This window comes from Nicotiana tabacum, chromosome 9 (assembly GCF_000715075.1).
Source record: "Nicotiana tabacum cultivar K326 chromosome 9, ASM71507v2, whole genome shotgun sequence".
Taxonomy (NCBI): domain Eukaryota; kingdom Viridiplantae; phylum Streptophyta; class Magnoliopsida; order Solanales; family Solanaceae; genus Nicotiana; species Nicotiana tabacum.
In genome coordinates this window covers 99,063,909-99,083,518 of record NC_134088.1, presented here as the reverse complement: position 1 = coordinate 99,083,518, position 19,610 = coordinate 99,063,909, and the positions used below count along the sequence as shown (strand labels likewise).

The following is a 19,610-nucleotide window of genomic DNA, read 5'->3' as shown; positions in this document are numbered from 1 at the left end:
CAGTGAGAATAATATCATCAATATACACAGCCAATAAGACAATGAAAGAACCAGATTTTCTGGAGAAGAGAGAGGAGTCATTGAGAGAAGAAGAGTATCCCCTAGAGCATAAAGCGTGAGACAGCTTGGCATACCACTGCCTTGAAACCTGTCTCAAACCATATGAAGACTTTTGAAGATGGCAACCCAAAGGAGAAGAAGATGAAGCAAAACCAGATGAAGGGGTGGCTGACAACCCAGGTGGCAACCTCATATAGACCTCTTCATCCAAGTTACCATGCAAAAAAACTTTGTTGACATCAAGTTGAAAGAGAGTCCAGTTTTGCTTGACAACCACAATAACAAGGCACTTAATAGTGGAAAACTTGACAACAGGGGAGAAGGTTTCATTGAAGTTCACACCCTCAACTTGGGTGTCACCCCTAACAACCAACCTAGTCTTATATCTTTCCACAGACCCATCAACCATATACTTGATCTTATAAACCCATTTGCAACTAATAGTTTCTTACCGAGTGGCAACTGAAAAATGAACCAAGTATGATTGGCCTCTAAGGTGAAGGCATAGGAGCTGGAGAAGGGTCATGTAAGGAATTGTCAATTAGTAAACTCCAACTAGTAGCAGGATTGAGAGGAGAAGGAGAAGCATTGGGGAGATTGAAAGAGGAAGCAAAGAGAAAAACAGTTTCATGGAAGACTACATCCCTGGATATTAAGGTAAGTTTAGTTTTCAAATTGTATAGTTTGTAGCCCTTCTTAGCCAATGGATATCCCAGAAAAATACAAGGGTCAGCTCTAAGCTGAAACTTATACCTATGGCATTTGGGGACTGTGGCAAAACAGAGCCAACCAAAGGTTTTAATATGGTTATAAGAAGGAGGTTGCCCAAAAATTAGTTCAAAAGGTGTTTTGTTGTTAAGAAGCTTAGAAGGGAATCTGTTCATAAGGTATGCAGCAGTAAGCACATAATCTTCCCAGAATCTAGTAGGTAAGTGAGAATGAAAGAGTAGAGCTCTTGAGGTTTCTAAAAGATATCTATGATTTCTTTCAACCACACCATTTTGTTGTGGTGTGTGGGGACAAGAAGTTTGGTGAACTATTCAATTTTCAGCAAAGAAATTAATGCCACAATTACTAGACCCAAGCTCAAAAGCATTATCACTTCTAACAGTTTGTACAATAGACTTGAATTGTGTTTTGATCATGGCAATGAAAGATTTGATAAGAGGAAAAGCATTGCTCTTGGATCCCATAAGGTGAGGCCAAGTAATTCTAATGAAATCATCAACTATGGTTAGGAAATATTTACACCTATTATGGACAGGGCTTCTATAAGGACCCCAGGTATCCACATGTATAAATTGGAAAGCATGTGTAGTTTTGATAGAACTATCAGGAAAAGGTAGCCTAGGATACCTTGCTAATGGACAAACAGTACAATATAAGAGTAAATTAAAAGACAATATCTTCGATGTTTTAGAACAAGAACGCACATTGCTTATAGTAAAGATAATGTTACTAGACGACCATTTCTAGTCGAACTGATTTAATACTTTGCTTAAACCAGTATGTTGAAAACCAAGATAATTAACAGCAAAGTAATATTTATGTTTTTTGTAACAAAAATAAGAGAAAGTAGGTCGGGTCAAAGAGTGGGTTGAGTCACAGTTTAAATGGGTGTTTTCTTATATTATTTAAATGATTGAGTTAAAAAAATATGAAAAATAATATTTAATATGGCCTAAATGTGTTGAGTGACTTTTGAGTTACAATGTGCAAAGTATGATGACTTTCCGGTTACAAAATAAAGTAAAGTGACTTTCATAAACAATTTCCATTAGTTCAATGACCTTATGAGAAATGGACTCGAGCGCTTTCCCACTTAGCTTATTTTGATGATTATGATGAACTTCTTTTTTGAGAGTTATAAGGATGAATTCCTAATTAGTTGATGTTTAAACTTGTTAAGGTAAATTTTCAAGGGGATTACTTCCCCTTGAGGTGTTCTAATAGTGTTGGGTCAATTGAGTTTTACTTGTCAGTAGTTGTTGTAACTTATTTCAAGTGTTTTTTCAATTCCTTAATTAATTCTCTACTAAATCCTTATCTTTACTTACTTTTCAATTCTGCATTAGATTGGTAGAAAAAACCTCCAAACTTTGATAGTTCTTCAAATCATTACATTGCTTAGCTTGTAATTCACTTTACTCTTCACATTCTGAATTTTATTTATAGATATTTCCGACGTACTTAGAAATCATTAGGAAATTTGTAATTCCACCCTTATTCTTAATGTAAATAATAAAAGAGAGGACGAGATAGTGAAGGATATTTTGGTCTTTTAGGTGTTATATAATATATCCAAAGACTGCTAATCGCACTATTAGGGATTAAAAAAGTACCAAGATTATGGGATAAATAATTCCGGTATATATTGCTTATGCCGGGAACAAAATCCAATCAAATGCGAGATAAAAAGAATTTGAATTTTATATAGGATTATTTTTCTAATGTCAATAACCAAACGGACCCCAGTGTATTGACCACTTCAGTGAGAAAAAAAAGAAAGAGTCGGTTTGCATTTTATATTCAAGAGCTGAAAGTTTAAGTATAAATACTTATTATGGTAAAATGTGTGGAGTTGCTAGGCAGGATTTATCCTTCAATATAGGATTTTTAACGCAAATTCAAATTTAATCAAATTCTAATACAGATATTGAACCTTCATAGAAGAAAAAAAATTAGGGCGAAATGAAATACTTAGGAGAGGAGAGAGATAAGTCTAATCTATAACAAATTGTGAGAGAATGTGGTCAGAAATATTCCCGACCAAATGGGGAAAAAACATCATGGGCAGAAAGCTTTTATTTTATATTTCAAAGACAGGTAGCAATAAACATCATTCAGAAAATTATGACATGGTTGGCTTCAACTGTCTTTCTTGAGTTACACGATTTGAATTGTAATAGAAGATATAAGTATTTGTACCCGAATCAGAATCAGGGCAGAGTAATTTTGAATTTTAGAACTACAGTTTTAAGAGCTACTAACTGCTTCTACATCTACTATTTATACATATTTAATGAATATTTTAATATAAATATATTATTTAAATAAAAGTTAGTGAATTCGATCGAACCCGCGAGCCAATATCAAACTCCGATATATGTATAAGTTCAGCCCTTCTAAGTTCTAACTAACGATTAAGACTCGTATCGCCCTAATGAGCTGGATCTTGAAAAGTTAAACCATTTTAACTATAGGTTTTTGTCTAGCCTCTAGATGCTTGACCAAGCCTTGAATCTTCGCTACATTACTAGAGGATTTAAGTTATGTATTCTTAGTATAAAGCATTTCTATATTACATCTAGTATAATTTAATTGGTGATAAATGAAGGACAAACTAAAAAATACCAGAGAGTACACTTGTCCTAATTTACATTTCAAAATTAAAAATCCAAAACTCCATGATAAAATGTGTGATTTGTAACAGTATTAGATATTAGAAAAATGACATGTTACAACATACTATAATATATCTCCTAATGATTGGAAAGAGAAAATGTGTTTGCTTCTCAATCCTAAAATCAACTACTCTTTAAAGTATGCTTTCTATTAAGTACGATTCAAGATCCACTTGTTGCAAATCTTGATATATACAGATTCGGCATTAATATTAAACTCTCACACGTGATATTAATCGTATGCGTGTCTCTTAATGTTAATCAAAATTTGACTTTTCTTTTCATACGGAGCACGAAATTTCACAACTTAAGCTAGACTATAAAAATATACTAGAGACATTATAATTATAAATATTTTTTTTTTAAAAAAAAAAACTCACATGGCCTTCTCATATATATGTATTTTCCATCTTACCTTTAAAGAGTCAACTACCTCTACGATATGATTATACACGGCTCTCTCTTCCTTACTCTCTACGGCAAATAAGAGATCTAATCAAAGTATTTTGACAAAAATTTATTTATTGCATTATTAGTTTATCTGGAAAAATAACCTAGAAAACAAAATAGATCTATATATATTGTGTAAAATATTTACTTTATACTATTAAGGGCGTTTGGTTAACATGTAGTTATGCTGAGATTGTAACGTAAGAAAATGTTTATGCGGTGATAATACTAAAATAATTTTCATACGATAATTAAATAATAAAGAGATTATTATACATGAGTTACTTATTTTAAAAGGTTATTTTTGGTATTTATTTAATTTCTACACTGATAATACTCGTATTCATATTTCAAAATGTATCTTGTATATAACATAATAATACATAGATTCTCATACCATAATTTATTTGTAGTACTTAACCAATACTTTCAACTAAATTAGTTAAACTTTTTTCTTATGTGGCCAACAAAATACTGTCTTAACTCATGCTGAATTTTATTATGAGATTAATCATTCCAAATGAATAAACCAAACGACCACTTTAGTTTTAGCAAAATAAATTTCGCAAAAGGAAAAGGGTCAATATAAACAAAACAAAACCTTCCATTCCTTAGCTTCATCAAATATTCAAATCTCATCGTCATCCACCCCCCACCCCCCCCCCCAACCTCAACCCCAAAAACAAAATAAAAACTAAACGTAAAAGAAAGAGACCAGAAATTAAAAGAAAATAATGAAAAGCCTCAATCCGTTTTTTCCTCCAACTAGACCAAAGATAACGAAGTTTGAAAATTAAATACACAACAACAATATAATTATCACTTTAACTAAAAATTTCCCTTCTCTATATCTTCCTCTTTGTTCTTTTCTCCTCCTCTTCCAAATAACATCCTCAAATGTCTTCAAAAAACAAGAAGAAATGGAACTGCACCAAACTACTCATCACTTCCAATGGAACTGGCTGTGGCTGTGGCAAGCCCAAGTTATCCGATATTATACAACCAGATCCTAAGCCAAAACCCCAAACCACCATTAAAACAAAACCAAACAACACCATTTCTCAATCTTCTTCAAATTCCATAGATTATGATAATATTGAAGAGGAAGATCAAATAACTTCCACTTCATTTTCTATCAACACTGATTCATTATCTCCACATGATTCCAAAATGGTGAGCCCTTGTCCTAAAATCGTCGGAAGTGTCGCCGTCGTCAAGAATTCCGACGACCCTTTTAAGGATTTCCGGCAATCTATGCTTCAAATGATTTTGGAGAAGGAAATATACAAACAAGATGATTTGCATGAGCTTTTGAACTGTTTTTTGGAGCTGAATTCTCCTTCTCACCATGATATTATTATTCAAGCTTTTATGGAGATTTGTAATAATGGGAAATCTTCTCCTCTTCTTCTACAACCACAGTCGTCATCACCATCTAAACCTAGCTAACTTTCTTTTAACTTTTTTTGTTGTGAATTGGCTCGCACGTGTTACCGCCATGTGAATGCGTTGAATTCACACGTGGGAACATGTTCGTCAATTCAATGCCTGTACGTCATGAATGCCGTCGTAAATTGTTTGTCATGAAACAACTATTTCTAATTGATATATTCTTTTGTTTTTCAAATACTTTAGTTTAATTTTTTGTTTACACAAAAAAATTGGTTAAATTTACTGTTTACTTTTTATAATTTATATATATAAATTATATATTGATTATATATATTTAATTATACATGAATTATATAAATATTATAAATCTGTGAATTACTTTTAATTTAACCGGTTGAATGGACGGTTATTTTGGTTAATTCTTAGTTTATATTTTATTTTCTGGTCATATATGTGATGTAGATTTACAATCAAGACTCTGCTGGGTCTGGTCCTAAGTTAATTAATAAGTAGTTGTGTGTCTATGTTTCAACTTTATTTTCTCACAGCTGATTTATGCAGTTCTGTCTCACTTTCATATGCATCATCCTCCTTAACTATCAGTTACAATAACCTTGAGAAAATTTGGGGGGTGCGTGGGCTCAATTCTTCTTGGCTAAGATAAAATGTCAAAATCACCTCTTTGAATGCATATAATTAGAAAGCATGGGGATTGGGGGTTATATTAACCGGCAATTAAATGGTTAATTGATGAATCATTATGAGTCATCTCTCTCTACAAAATGACATGATCAAGGAGAAATCAGTCCATATAGAATCATTAAAAGTTAAGACGTTTCTATTTGACCAAAAAAACGTAACTTTCAGCTAAACTATTAAATTTATGTAATAATGGGTTAAATCTAGTTAAAGATAATAACTCTAGATGTGAACCTTAAATGTGCGTGAGATGGGACAAATCCGATGGAATGTGGACAATAATAGGCACAAAACATTCATAAAGAATGAGAAATGATGGAGGTGTAACTAGCAATGAATGGTAGTGAATGGCATTTACGTAAATAAGAGGAATGTTTCACCCAATAAATGATGGATTGGACGAATGTTTCTCTTGACAATAATGAATGACAGATAAATCCAAGATTTGTTCGAACTATTCTCAGATCTAGTGGAAAAGTATGAAATGATACGGGCAAGAATCTTGATAAAAATATAATCTTTGTATCTTTACCACAGAGAGAATCTTCCTCTGAAAAGTGTTCTTATCAAGTGAATATTACATACATTTTTTTCCCTCTCTTTTCTTATTTATTTGAGACATACCCCTAACAAACCCTAATGGTACAAGTGCAGAGAATATTCATTAGAATATTTTCTTTATAGAGAATATTCTTTTTTAATATCCTATTTCAAAAGCTAGCCGTTACTGCTCTATCAGCGGTGCTCGACCTCGGTCATTATTGACGTCTCGACCACGAATCTTGCTGCTCCTTGGTCGACCTCGGCTGACTTTTTCCTTTATGTTGTAATACCTTAAATATTCTAGGGCAGATTTTATCACATTCAGTTAGTCCCTCTGCTTATTGAGGTCGGCCTCAAGCGGGCTCGATGAGCGGATATTATATAATGTGGTTGAAGCAGTTGGACAACCTGAACGGGCCATGATGATTGGGGTGAGTTGGTAACGTGTCCTTTTGTGAGTCGTAATTTTTGAGGTTGTAAGTCCCACGAATCAGGGTAACGTCATGGTGACTAACGTCATTATGGCGCGATTTTCCGAGATATTACTTCGTTTCGTGCGCCTCTCCTGATTGACTCTTCCGCTTTGGTTATAGTGCCAGGTAATGATGATTAATTTCTTAGTTTCGACGCTTGATCTTTTATAAATAGGGGTGTGTGGGTAATGTTTCAACTTTTATGAAACCCTTGCATCAAAGAGCTATATCTTCTTCTTCTTCCTCCATTGTTGTGTATTTTCTTACCGGTTTTAGCGATTCTAGTTGCTTCTAACACTTTATTGCTTAAACACCCTCCCTTAATCAATATGACTAATGTGTCCTCTGTTTCTAGTATGACAATTGATCATGTCCGTTTGGCGGTGCTTATACCCCTACATGTTGATAGTGTTTCTGTAGCAATAGAGGAAGAGAACTTTCCTACGATGGAGAAAATAATACCTCGTAGTGAGAAAGTTAGGTATGATTTCTCAAAGGTGCCCGAAGGTGAACCTGAAATCTCAGAGTCAGCGATGGGAGAGGCCGATTTGGTCGAACTTAAGGCAAAATTCAATATCCCTGCCCATATCGATCTGATACAGGATGGGCACAACATGGTGCAAATCCATCATCCCGAATATTGCGTGTTTTACGTGTATCTTTTCCAGGTCGGATATACCCTCCCCCTTCTCCCATTAGCGGAGGAATTTTGCCTCTATTACGGTGTCTGCCTGGCCCAACTCTCTCGGTATATTTACAAAATTATCAGGATGCTCTCACAATTTGTCGAGTTGGCCAGAGTCGAGGTCACACTCCGCCATCTGATGCATCTCTTCGCCCCTAGCTTTTATAGGGGGACGATGTTGCATCTTCGCCACTGAGGAATTAAATGTTTGGTGATGAAAATGGACGCTAAAGCGAATCGTCAGTTCTGGCCTAACTACTTATTCGTCAGAACCGGGGACGTGGTAGCCAACGTGGACGGCTTTCCTGAGACCTGGAATCGTGTTCGTAAGTACCCGTATTTTGTGAGAGGTATTTGATTTATTTGTTTTTAGTCGTAGGTTCTAACATTCTCTCTTCCATATACAACCAAAGTCGTGCCTCCTCCTTTGGTCGGGGACATTTCCGACTGGGTTAGCCTGATTCTTCCTCACACAGTGGGGATTCGTAAGTGGACTAGCTTTTTCAAGAGGTTCGGGCCTACTTCTTCCTTTGCCGGTGAGTTCGTCTATTATTTTCAATTCTCTTTTGACCACATGATTGCTTGCACGCTATAGTTCATTATTGGTGGTGAAGAAACTTATTCTTTCTCAATTCGAGGGTCTTTGAGGATGTCGAGGGCTCCTCCCCCTGCGTTTTGCAAGAGGAAAGTTGCTTATTCTTTGGAGTCTGTTCCTGATGTGACTGCAGCTAGGCCTGCTCGGTCATCAGCCTATGTTCGTTCTTCTATTGCGGCCAGTCCTACTCGTTTGTCGACCATACCTATTGCTGTATGCGTACCGTCTTCTTCTGTGCCCGCGGATATATCGACGGCAGAGTTTTTGACTTCTCCTTTGCTTCATCTAGTGGACGAGGACGGGGACGGTGAAGAGAAATTTTTGTCACGTGGTGGTAATTTGGTTCCCCTCAAGAGGAGATCGGTAGACGTCGGCGAAGGGGTTGTTCGGGCGGTGGATTCAATGACGGGCGATTTCGTCACTCGAGAAACGACGACTATAGAGCTTGAAGATGACACCGAGTTATCGCCCGTGGTTCCGCTATCGACTGAAGCCGCAGAGGATAGGTCTTTTTCTGAAACCATGATGGAAGCTGAAGGGCCGTCGGCGAGAGTCCCTAAAACTTGCAGCGGGATGAACCATCAGCCTCGCGACTAGCCGAGGATCCTTCTTCAATGGACGACATAAAAGGAAAGTGCGTTGCCGAGGATAGTTACGAGACAGGCTCTGACGTGGATGCCGATGATGTGAGGATGATGGGGGAAGGATTTACCCGACTCTAAGTAAGGTTGGAAGGGCCCACACGGACTATTGCGATCCCTATGGATCGAGATTTGTTGGTCGACACGGAGGACGTGGTCCCTTCTCTCGGTCCCCTCTGCTCTGATGTAGAGGGTAAAACCCTCGAAAAGCTGAAAGATGTTACCTTGTCCAGGAGCATAGATGGCCTCTCTCTTGCAGTAAGCTTTTCGATCCCTCTAGTTTTTGTTTGTCGAGTTCAAAGTTTGTTTCGTTCTTACTCTTCGTTTTCTTTTTATCTATCTTTCAGACTGTGATTTTGGAGATTTAAAGCGCCCGAAGAGAGGAGAGGCATAAAGCTAGTTTTCTAAAGATGGAGAGAAAATACCGTGAGTTTCACGGTAAGTATCGCTAGATTTGTAGGCAGTTTGGCGAAGGCGACAACTTCTGAGCTCTCAGAGACGAGCTAAAGGAAAAAGATGACAAGTTGGTGAAGGTCATCGAATATGCAGTGTTCTCCAGGGGGCGCTAAGGGACAAAGAGGAGGAACTGGAGGTTAGTAGAGGGGTCGAAGCCCAGTGCACCGATCTCCAAACCTAGGTACACTCATTGTGCGTCAAGATCGACGGGTATGAATTCAAAGCCAATGCTTTAAGGGGCAAGGTCGCTGAGAAGGCAGCGGATCTCGATAAGGTAGAGTTAGCTCGGTCGGGGGCTATGAGAAAGATGGAGGCTTTGGAGATTGTCATCCTTGTTCTCCGATCCAAGCGAGAGAATAACTTGGAGACGGCCAGACTTAAAGAAGAGCAGCTTGATGAACGGATTGGAGAATTGGAGAAAGAGACTCCTAGCCTTTGTGAATGCGTCGCCGCTTTGGAGGCCAAGAAGGCGCAATTGTTGGCTCGACCATCCTCTTCCCATGTTTCTAACTTCCCTGATATTCCTCGAGATTTATACATAGAATGGATTCACACCGAGGCCCAGCTAGATATATTCAGAGATTTGATGAAGGCGGGAATCATTTCGGAATCCGTCCTCGAGGATGCTCGTGTCAAGGCACGTGAAGCTCAGGTCGTATGCGGCTACAATCCTACTACGCCGGAGGCCGGTGACAACAAGGAGGATACGGGCGTGGACCAGATTGAAGAGGATGCCTGGTATGAAGATGAGTATCCTGATGGCGATGGTGATGGCAAAAGGGCGGACGACAATGATCCAGGCGATCAGGCCGATGGTGCGGTTGGGCCAGGCGGCGATTAGTAGCTTTTTTCCTTCTTTTATGTTTCCATGGTGAAAATATATTCTAAGTATGAAACACTGGTTTCATTATTTGTACCTGATCCTTTTTTCTTCTATTGGGTTTATATGCTTTTTGATTTATTTTGCTTGGTTGCCTTAGTTTTCTTGGTCGTAATGATTTAGCTCGAGTGGGTTCGAACGAGGTCGAAACAAACTTAGGTCTGATCATGGTCGAGGCCAGTGGTCATTAATTCGATCGAGGTCAAACATATCATATGTTTATTCATGGCCGAGGGCTGATTAGGTGTTAATTCGAATGAGGTCGAATATAACCTATACTTAGTTATGGCCGAGGGACGATTAGTCGTTAATTTGAATGAGTTCGAATGTAACCTATGCTTAGTTATGGCCAAGGGCCGGTTAGGCATTAATTCGAACGAGGTTGAATGTAGCATATGCTTAGTTATGGCCAAGGGTCGGTTAGGCGTTAATTCGAATGAGGTCTAATATAACCTATGCTTAGTTATGGCCGAGGGTCGATTAGGCGTTAATTCGAATGAGGTCGAATATAACCTATGCTTATTTGTGCATTTGGAGAAATAAACTTGCTTTGTTCATACACTTGGAGAAATTTATATATTTTTCGGACGTTGGCTGGCATTTATGTCCCTGTCCCAGTCTATTTAGTTCCTTCATTGGTAGATCTGGAGAAGTATTGAGGCGTCGAGCAATGAACTAGCCGTTGTGCACTTCCTTCAATCTTGAAGTGTTCCCTTCATCGCCTTGTTCAAAACCTCCTCGAGAAAACCCAATTGGGACAAAACTCGAGTAAGGAAAAAAAAGTACGACTTTGGGGGCGCTTCGTCTTTTAGAAGTTGAAGTACTTGAGGTGTGTAATATTCCAGTTGTTTGGTAGTCACTTTCCTTCCATCGTTTCTAGTTGGAATGACCCTTTGTTTGTTTTTTTTGTGATTTTGTATGGGCCGTCCTAATTTGTTCCTAGTTTGCCTTCCCGTGGGTCTTTGCTCGCTTGTGTTTTAGCTTTAAGCACATAGTCCCCGACTTTGAGTGGCCTGATATTTGCCTTTTTGTTATAATAGCGTTCTGCTTGTTGCTTTTGGGCGATCATTCTTACGTAGGACATATCTCTTCATTCCTCGACTTCATTGATCTCCTGCCTACTGTTGTCGTCGTTCCATGGTCTGCTTTCGTGGGAGTATCTTAGGCTGGGTTCCCCAACCTCGACTAGTATTACTGCATCATTCCCATAGACTAAAGAGTATAGCGTCTCTCATGTGCTTGTCTTTGGCGTTGTTCGGTAGGCCTAGAGTACTTCTTGTAATATTTTTCGGTCACAATCCTTTGGCGTCTTCGAGTTTCTTCTTCATGATATTCAGTATCGACTTATTGGAGAATTCCGCTTGCCCGTTGCCCGCGGGGTGGTATGGCGGTGAGAGTATTCTTTTGATGTGCCATTTTTCAAAAACCTCAGCGACCTTTATTCCAGAGAACTGGGGTCCGTTGTCGTAGCTGATCTCTTTGGGGAGACCAAAACGGCATATGATGTTTTTCCATATGAAGACGATCACTTCCTGTTCGCATATTTGGGCGAATGCTCCTCCTTCTACCCATTTAGAGAAATAGTCGGTTAAAACTAAAAGAAATTGTATGTTACCTCGTTCTGCCGGGATGGGGCCCATGATGTCCATTCCCCATTTGATGAACGACCAAGGGGAAGTTACTGAGTATAGGTGTTCGCCTGCTTGGTGGATCATTGGGGCATACTTCTAGCATTGCTCGCATTTTTTCATGAAATCCATGGCCTCCTTTTTCATGGTGGGCTAGTAATACCCTGCCCGTATGAGGCATCTGACCAAAGCTCGGTTGCGAGAGTGAGCTCCACAGTGGCCTTCATGTACTTTTTCGAGGATGCACCGCGTCTGATTTGGGCCTAATGTCCTCTTGTACAGGTCGTTTTGAATAATATTGTATCTGGCTGCTTGCATTTGTAGTTTCTTGGCCTTTTTTATCGTTGGGGAGTACGCCATCCTGCAAATATGTAACAATATGGTTGCGCCAGTCCCAAGTTAGGTTTATGGTTCTTACCTCGATTTGATCTATCGATGAGTTAAGGAGGTGGACCACATTTCTTTCTTCGGTTGTAATATTTTTGGTGGTTGGGGCTAATTTGACGAGGCCGTCCGCCTAGGTGTTCTGTGCTCGGGGATCTGGTTGAGCTGACATTCATTGAAATCGGGTAGCAGCTTGTAGATTTTGGTCTGGTACTTTTGTAACCTTTGCTCCTTGATTTGGAAAGTCCCTGTGACTTGGTTGACCACGAGTTAAGAATTGCGGCGCAATTTTAGCCGTTTCGCCCCATATTTGAGTGCTTGTCTTAGTCCTGCAATTACGGACTCAAACTCGGCATAGTTATGTCCAGGCATCTTATGGACTGGCGAATCACTTTGCCATTTAGGACTTCGAGTATGAGTCCCAGCCCAGATCCTGACGCGTTAGTCGCGCCATCAGTGTACATGACCCAATGGTCTTGTGTTTGGGGAGAAGCGTGGACGACTTCCTTTTCGACTTCGGGCATTATTCTTGCACTGAAGTCGGCAACGAAGTCTGTGAGGACCTGTGACTTTATCGTGGTTCGCGGCCAATATGTAATATCGTGCTCTCTCAGTTTGATGGCCCACTTGGCCAACCTGCTCGATAGCTCAGATTTATGCAAAATGCTTCTTAATGGGAAAGTCGTGACGACCGAGATGGGTGGTATTGGAAATATGGTCTAAGCTTCCGTGAAGCTACGACTAAGGCCAGAGCCAGTTTTTTGAGATGTGGGTATCTTGTCTCGGCGTTGACTAGTGTTTTGCTAATGTAATAGATGGGGGACTGCATACCTTTGTTTTCTCGGACCAGCACCGCGCTTACGGCTACTTCGGACACGGGAAGATAAACGAGGAGGGGTTGTACCGGCTCTGGTTTTGAAAGCAATGATGGCGATGACAAGTACACCTTTAACTCCTTCAGGTCTTGGACGCATTCAGGGGTCCATTGGAGGTCGTTATCCTTTTTGAGTACGCCGAAAAACTTATGCCACCTATCATAGGATCGTGAAATGAACCTTAAAAGGGCGGCGATATGGCGAGTCAACCTCTGGACCTATTTTTTGGTGGTCAAGTGCTCTGGTATCCCCTTGATGGCATTGATTTGAATGGGATTGACCTCGATACCTCGCTGCAATACTAGGAAACCCAAGAATTTTCCTGAGGCCACGCCGAATGCACATTTTTCAGGGTTCAGTTTCATGCCGTATTGCCTGAGTATATCGAAGGCTTCCCTCAAGTGGTCGATGTGATCTTCTTTCCTTTTAGATTTGACCAGCATGTCATCTATGTAGACCTCAATCGTTTTACCGAGTTGGTCTTTGAACATATTTGTCACCAACCTTTGATAAGTTGCCCCCGCATTTTTCAATCCGAAGGGCATGACCCTGTAGCAGTACGTCCCCTGGTGGGTGATGAAGGTAGTTTTTTCTTGATCCTCTTCCTCCATGAGGATCTGATTATAGCCCGAGTAGGCATGCAGGAAGCTTAGTAGCTCGTGCGCGACCGTTGCGTCGATGAGTTGGTCGATATGGGGTTATGGAAATGAATACTTGGGACAGGCTTTGTTTAGGTCGGTGAAATATACGCACATCCGCCATTTTTCGTTCTTATTTTTCCACTTCTTCACGTACTGCATCATTAATTGTGGAGTTAAACTTACGCCTAACCTTCCTCACCGGGGGTAGAGTGGATTGACATTTAATTTGTGCGTGGCGATCTCTTTTGGGATACCTGGCATATCTGCAAGGCTAAAAGCAAATAAATTCGCGTTAGCAGTTAAAAATTTACGAAACTTACCCGGTTCCTAAAGTTTGCAGCCGATGTAAGCTTTCTTATTGTGGTCGTCGTTGTCAAACTGAATGGGATCGAGGTCCTCTACGGTCGATCCTGCGGCCTCAACCATATCGGGGTCCCTGATATTGTCATCGCATACCAACCTCGACCATGTTGATTGTTATGCCTCTTTTCCTTTATCCTTTGTTTGTTGGGTGGCGATACAGTCTAAGGCGATGCAGTAGCATTCCTAGGGCGTGCGTTGCTCCCCTCGTATACTGAATATTCCTCATGGAGTTGGGAATTTGATGACTTGCTACAGGCTGGAGGAGATGGCTCTCATGGTGTGTATCCACGGTCGCCCTATTATGGCGTTGTATGATATGTCCTGGTCCATGATATGGAATGTGGTTTCCAGAGTGACGCCACCTGCTAGGACAGGGAGTGTGATCTCGTTGGATGTTCGTTCAACTTCATTGTTAAAACTTGTTAGTGTGATGCAGCGTGGTACTACCTTGTCCTCGAATTTCATCTATGCAAGTACTCGAGGATGGATAATACACGCGTCGCTCCCATCGTCTACCATAACCCGTCTCATGTCGGTATCTAGTCCCTTTTTGATAGATCTTGCGTGATTAGTCCCTTTTTGAAAATTAAAAAATAAACTTAGTTTAGACAATTTTTGTTAATGTACAATGGGGGGCATATCTAGCTTAAGGGGTATGGGTTCACGTGAGTCGATACTCCTTTTCTTAAACCATGTATAGTAATGTTATATTTTTTTAAAATTATTTAAATATATGTGCGTGCACCCATGCTTAAAGAATCTTATGGTGTAATAATTATTGGGTACACATCTACAAGTAAAATTGGCGGTTCAAATTCCACTTCTTATTTTTGGCACGAAGTATAGATATATATGTGAAAATCATTAAAATTTTAAAAAGAATATAATTTTGAACCTATAAATTCAAAAATATAACGGATTCATGGTACGAGATTAAAGTTAATTAAACCTGTCAAATGTAAATTCTAGATCAACCTTTTTACGATAGTGCATTCAACATCTTGAAATCCTAGATTCGCGTATGCATACGACTAAGAGGCTATACGAGGAAACTACTGTGTTCCTACTAAGTAATTACTGTTTTGGTTATTGTCTTTTTTTTTCTAAAGGTTTTGGGTGGGGTCCGGGGAAGGATGGTTGTATGATTTAAAAAGTGAAAAGTTCCTTGAGTAAATATTGTCCCCAGTTTGTACCTGATAACTTCATGTCTACTGTTTCCAAATTCCATGCTTATAATTATTTTATTGACCTAACATGTCTCTGCATAATTATGCAAAAATACTTGAATCTCAAGCTGATATGGTAAGAGATTACATTGACAACTATAGCAGAGATCAAGACACCATATACAAATACAGAATCATAGTTTAGAGTTAGGTTTAAGCGAATGTATCATTCACTCCATTGATTCAGGGTGGTAGCAATTGGCGGTTTAGCCTGGTTACCAACTCCCACAATCTGTTAGCTATCATGCTCTCATAGTTGGAAGAATTCGATATGTATTCAAAAATAAAATACGCTTAGGATATATAGCCTCTATTTATAAATTGTGTATAATCATCACAAGCCAATAGTTATAACGCGTTACTTATTAAAATACTTTAATAGGAGAAATAACCTAATAAACGCTCGTACCTGTTTGACATCAGATCCCCCTACTTTACGGGGTTTCATCCTGACGTCTCTCCTCTATCCCTCCATAGGCTTTCTATTATCCTTAAAAGGGCCCAATCTTGGGCTGATTGTCATATTTTGTTAATACATGGATAATCTTGATAAACAGTTATTTTTAAGTTGGCTATTAGAGTTAAAGTATGTTTTAAATTATAATAGAAAAGTAGCCAGTAATTTGATTAATTAACGTGTTTTTTCTAACTAAAATACGGAACATAACTCCAGTAATCGATAATGTAGTTCGAAACTTTGACAAGTGAACCCCAGTAAACTATGCTGGAATTTTAAAATTCAGCAAATTTGAACCTTTACTAGTATAAAATCCAAACTCCGTGAACGATTCCTGGTTTTGAACTTGTACTAGTGCAAAATCTAAGAAAATCCAGGAACTATTTATGATTTATGAAATTACATTGTGCTTCAGCAATTTTTAACCTTTAAATACAAATCCAGAAAATCATCAATTTTTAAAATTTTACTAGTGCAAAATCCAGAAATAATTTATGATTTTTGAATTCATATTATACTTCAGCAATTTTTAACCTTTAAAATATAAAATCTGGGAAAAATTACTACTTTGAACCTTTAACGGTGCAAAATTTAGGAACGACTCATGATTTTTGAATTCACATTATACTTCAGTAATATTTAACCTATAAATACAAAATCTAAGAAAAAATACTAATTTTTGAACCTTTACCATTGCAAAATTCAGAAAAATTCAAAAATAGTTCATGATTTTTGAATTCACATTATACATCAACAATTAAGAGTTACTGCTTCAGGTCATTCAAACTCCAGGAACAATTAATGAATATTGAACTTATAAATATTTAAAGTCCAGTAATCGTTCTTGGAATTGTTCCGTATTTTAGATAAGGGTATTTTGTCATGACGTATATTTTCGCATTAATAAGCGGCTACTTTGTCAATACAATTTAAAATAGAAGAATTTTATAAATCACTATAGTTTAGAGCCTAATAATTATAGTTTGCCTAATTATTATTCATAGCTGCTATTCAATTGCTATCAGCTTGTATCACTAGTATTCAAACGCGCAATGAGTACATCTTGTGTCAACTATATTTGTTTATATTCGCTCGCGCAACGAATACAACCTGTATCAACTGTATTCTTTCGCGCAAATATATTTATTCGCGTAACGAATACAGCATGTATCAATTGTAACAAGGCAAAATACAAAGGTGTATACAAAGGATACAACCGTTATCGGTTGTATTTGTTCGCACAACGAATACAATCAAGGCAAAATATAGAAATACAGAAAAATAAAAATGTTAAATCAAACTCAAGACCTCCGGTAACTAAGCAGACGCTCTAACCAATTATCTCATGAGAGCTTGTTGCTTTCTTGTTTTAGCTCAAAATTAATCTTGTTTCAGGGATTTGCTATAAATTCGAATATTGCTACGAATGATAAATTTTCTAAAAAGTATAGCTACGAATATTAAATACAATGTATATATTTGATGTGTCGCGTAATTTTCCCTTTAAAATATGACTAAATTCTAATAGCCGACCTAAAAAGTGGCCAACGCATCTAAATTTTGCTGCTTAATGCATGCTTCATTGGGCTAGGCCCAATAAAGGGGAATTGAGAAAATTTAAAGAGGGCAATCAGGTAAATGCACAATATTCTGATTATTGGTATGGTTAAACAAAGGCCAGAAATAATGAGACTTGTCTCTCTCTCCATCTGAAAATATATTTGTTCCACTCTCCATTTGAGTCCACTCCTCAAGAAGAAGAGAAGAAACTTTGGCAACGTTTGGATAAACTGAAATATGGCCTCTGCTTCACAGATTTCTTCTCACTACTACCACAATAGAATTGCTCTATGCTCAGTATCTCCTGCTCTTCCAATTTTAAGTAAACCAAACAGGGTACTAAATTCAACTACCTCAAATTCCAAGAACAAGTTTAAAGTGAAGGCTCTAAAAGAGAAAACAGAGGAAATTAAGTCTGCTGAGGAAATCACTAAGAAATATGGTCTTGAGGTTGGTCTTTGGAAGGTAATTGTTTTTCTTCTTCATTTTCTTTCCTTTTTATTTTCCCTTTTCTTGTTTTAGTTTTGTGGGTGTTGGGATGTAACAATGTTTTAGATTATTTTTAACCAGATTTGAGAAGTGAGAATAAATTTTAAAAAAAAACATGTTTAAAAGAATATTAACTACAAAAAACATATATGTATATTACAAGAATTTATACTTGTTTGTTGGGAAAACAAAGAAAATTTTGTTAAGTTCCTAACATTCATTTACGGTTCTATATTTTATTCTGCTCCTTACTTCCCATGCCCAAGAACTCCTTCCAAAAGATTTTTTAAGGAAATATTTATCTTATTAGTAGTTTGTTAAATTAGATTACAGCATTACATTTGAAAATAATACTGTAGATGATAAGTTAAGAGCATATAATCAATAAAGCTTTTTGTGATTTAAATGTGGTTGCAGATATTTAGCTCAAAAGAGGAAGGAGAAGAGGAAAACAAGGAAAAGAAATCAAAAGGGGATCAAGCTAAAGAGCTTTTGGGAAAATATGGAGGAGCTTATTTAGCCACCTCAATTACACTCTCCTTGATATCATTTACTCTTTGTTATGCTCTCATTAATGCTGGTGTTGATGTTCAATCCTTGCTACAGAAGGTATACTTTTCCAACACTCAAAAGTCTCTTGGGGTTAGATTTTGTCTGAAGGAATTAGTAGAAAAAGGAAAGGAATGGAAATAAACATAATGTATTTATGCACCCATGGGTGTGGCATAACGGTCAATGAAACTGCAACAAAAACTATCACAGACTAGGATTTTGAATACCAGTAGCGGCAAAAAATAGGTGATTCCTTTCCATCTAAGTATTGGTGAGCAGAGTTAGTAGGCATTGTCGAGGGGACACATGGACCCTGTGGAGCATAGGTTGGCCCGAAAAGTTATTATAAAAATGTATAGTCCCTCCTTTCTAATCGATGTAGTAGAGTTTGACTAAGCACGGAGTTTAAGAAAATCTTGTGAAATTTGTGGTCTTTCCGTGAAATTTATGTAGCTATAGAAGTACGCCGTTAAGGTAAAATGGTAAATTTAAGGTTATATTGTTTCCAGATACATAAGGGGAAAATTTAAGGTTACATTGTTTCCAGATACAGAAGGGGAACCTTGGCGTAACTGGTAAAATTGTTACCGTGTGACCAGGAGGTCACGGGTTCGAGCCGTGGAAACAGCCTCTTACAGAAATGTAGGGTAAGGCTGCGTACGATAAACCTTTGTGGTCCGGCCCTTCCCCGGACCCCGCGCATAGCGGGAGCTTAGTGCACCGAACTGCCTTTTATTGTTTCCAGATATAGAAATATGTCATTACGGTCTACTCAAGAAATAGTGTCACATAAAATGGAAGATATGAAGTATAATATGTTACTTTATGACCTTATAATTGCAGACAAGTCTCTGTTTTTGGGGATCATTTTAACTATGGGAACTCATATATTTTGCAGGTGGGAATTTCAACAGATGAGACTGGGGAGAAAGTGGGAACTTTTGCATTGGCCTATGCTGCTCACAAAGCTGCATCACCTATTAGATTTCCTCCTACTGTTGCTCTAACACCAATTGTTGCTAGTTGGATTGGTAAAAAAGCTGATAAAGAGAAGTAGACTGGGTTGATATTGGACACTCTTACACAATGTAATGTGGCCACAGTTTTGCTGCTGATGTAATATATGTTGGTAAATAATACAGGTTACCTTTCTGGTA

General features: G+C 38.1%; 2 protein-coding genes across 2 annotated transcripts; both read left to right on the top strand.

Moving 5' to 3' along the window:
• The first annotated feature begins 4,589 nt into the window (after nt 1–4,589).
• Nucleotides 4,590–5,541, top strand: LOC107819443 (uncharacterized). Its single transcript, XM_016645552.2, has one exon. The coding sequence runs from the start codon at nt 4,812–4,814 to the stop codon at nt 5,361–5,363; it is 552 nt and encodes a 183-aa protein (XP_016501038.2). The 5' UTR covers nt 4,590–4,811; the 3' UTR covers nt 5,364–5,541.
• Nucleotides 5,542–17,542: 12,001 nt separating this feature from the next.
• LOC107819445 (uncharacterized) lies at nt 17,543–19,610 on the top strand. Its single transcript, XM_016645554.2, has 3 exons — nt 17,543–17,877; nt 18,319–18,510; nt 19,352–19,610. Exons 1-3 carry the CDS (start codon nt 17,650–17,652, stop codon nt 19,508–19,510), a joined length of 579 nt encoding a protein of 192 aa, XP_016501040.1. The 5' UTR covers nt 17,543–17,649; the 3' UTR covers nt 19,511–19,610.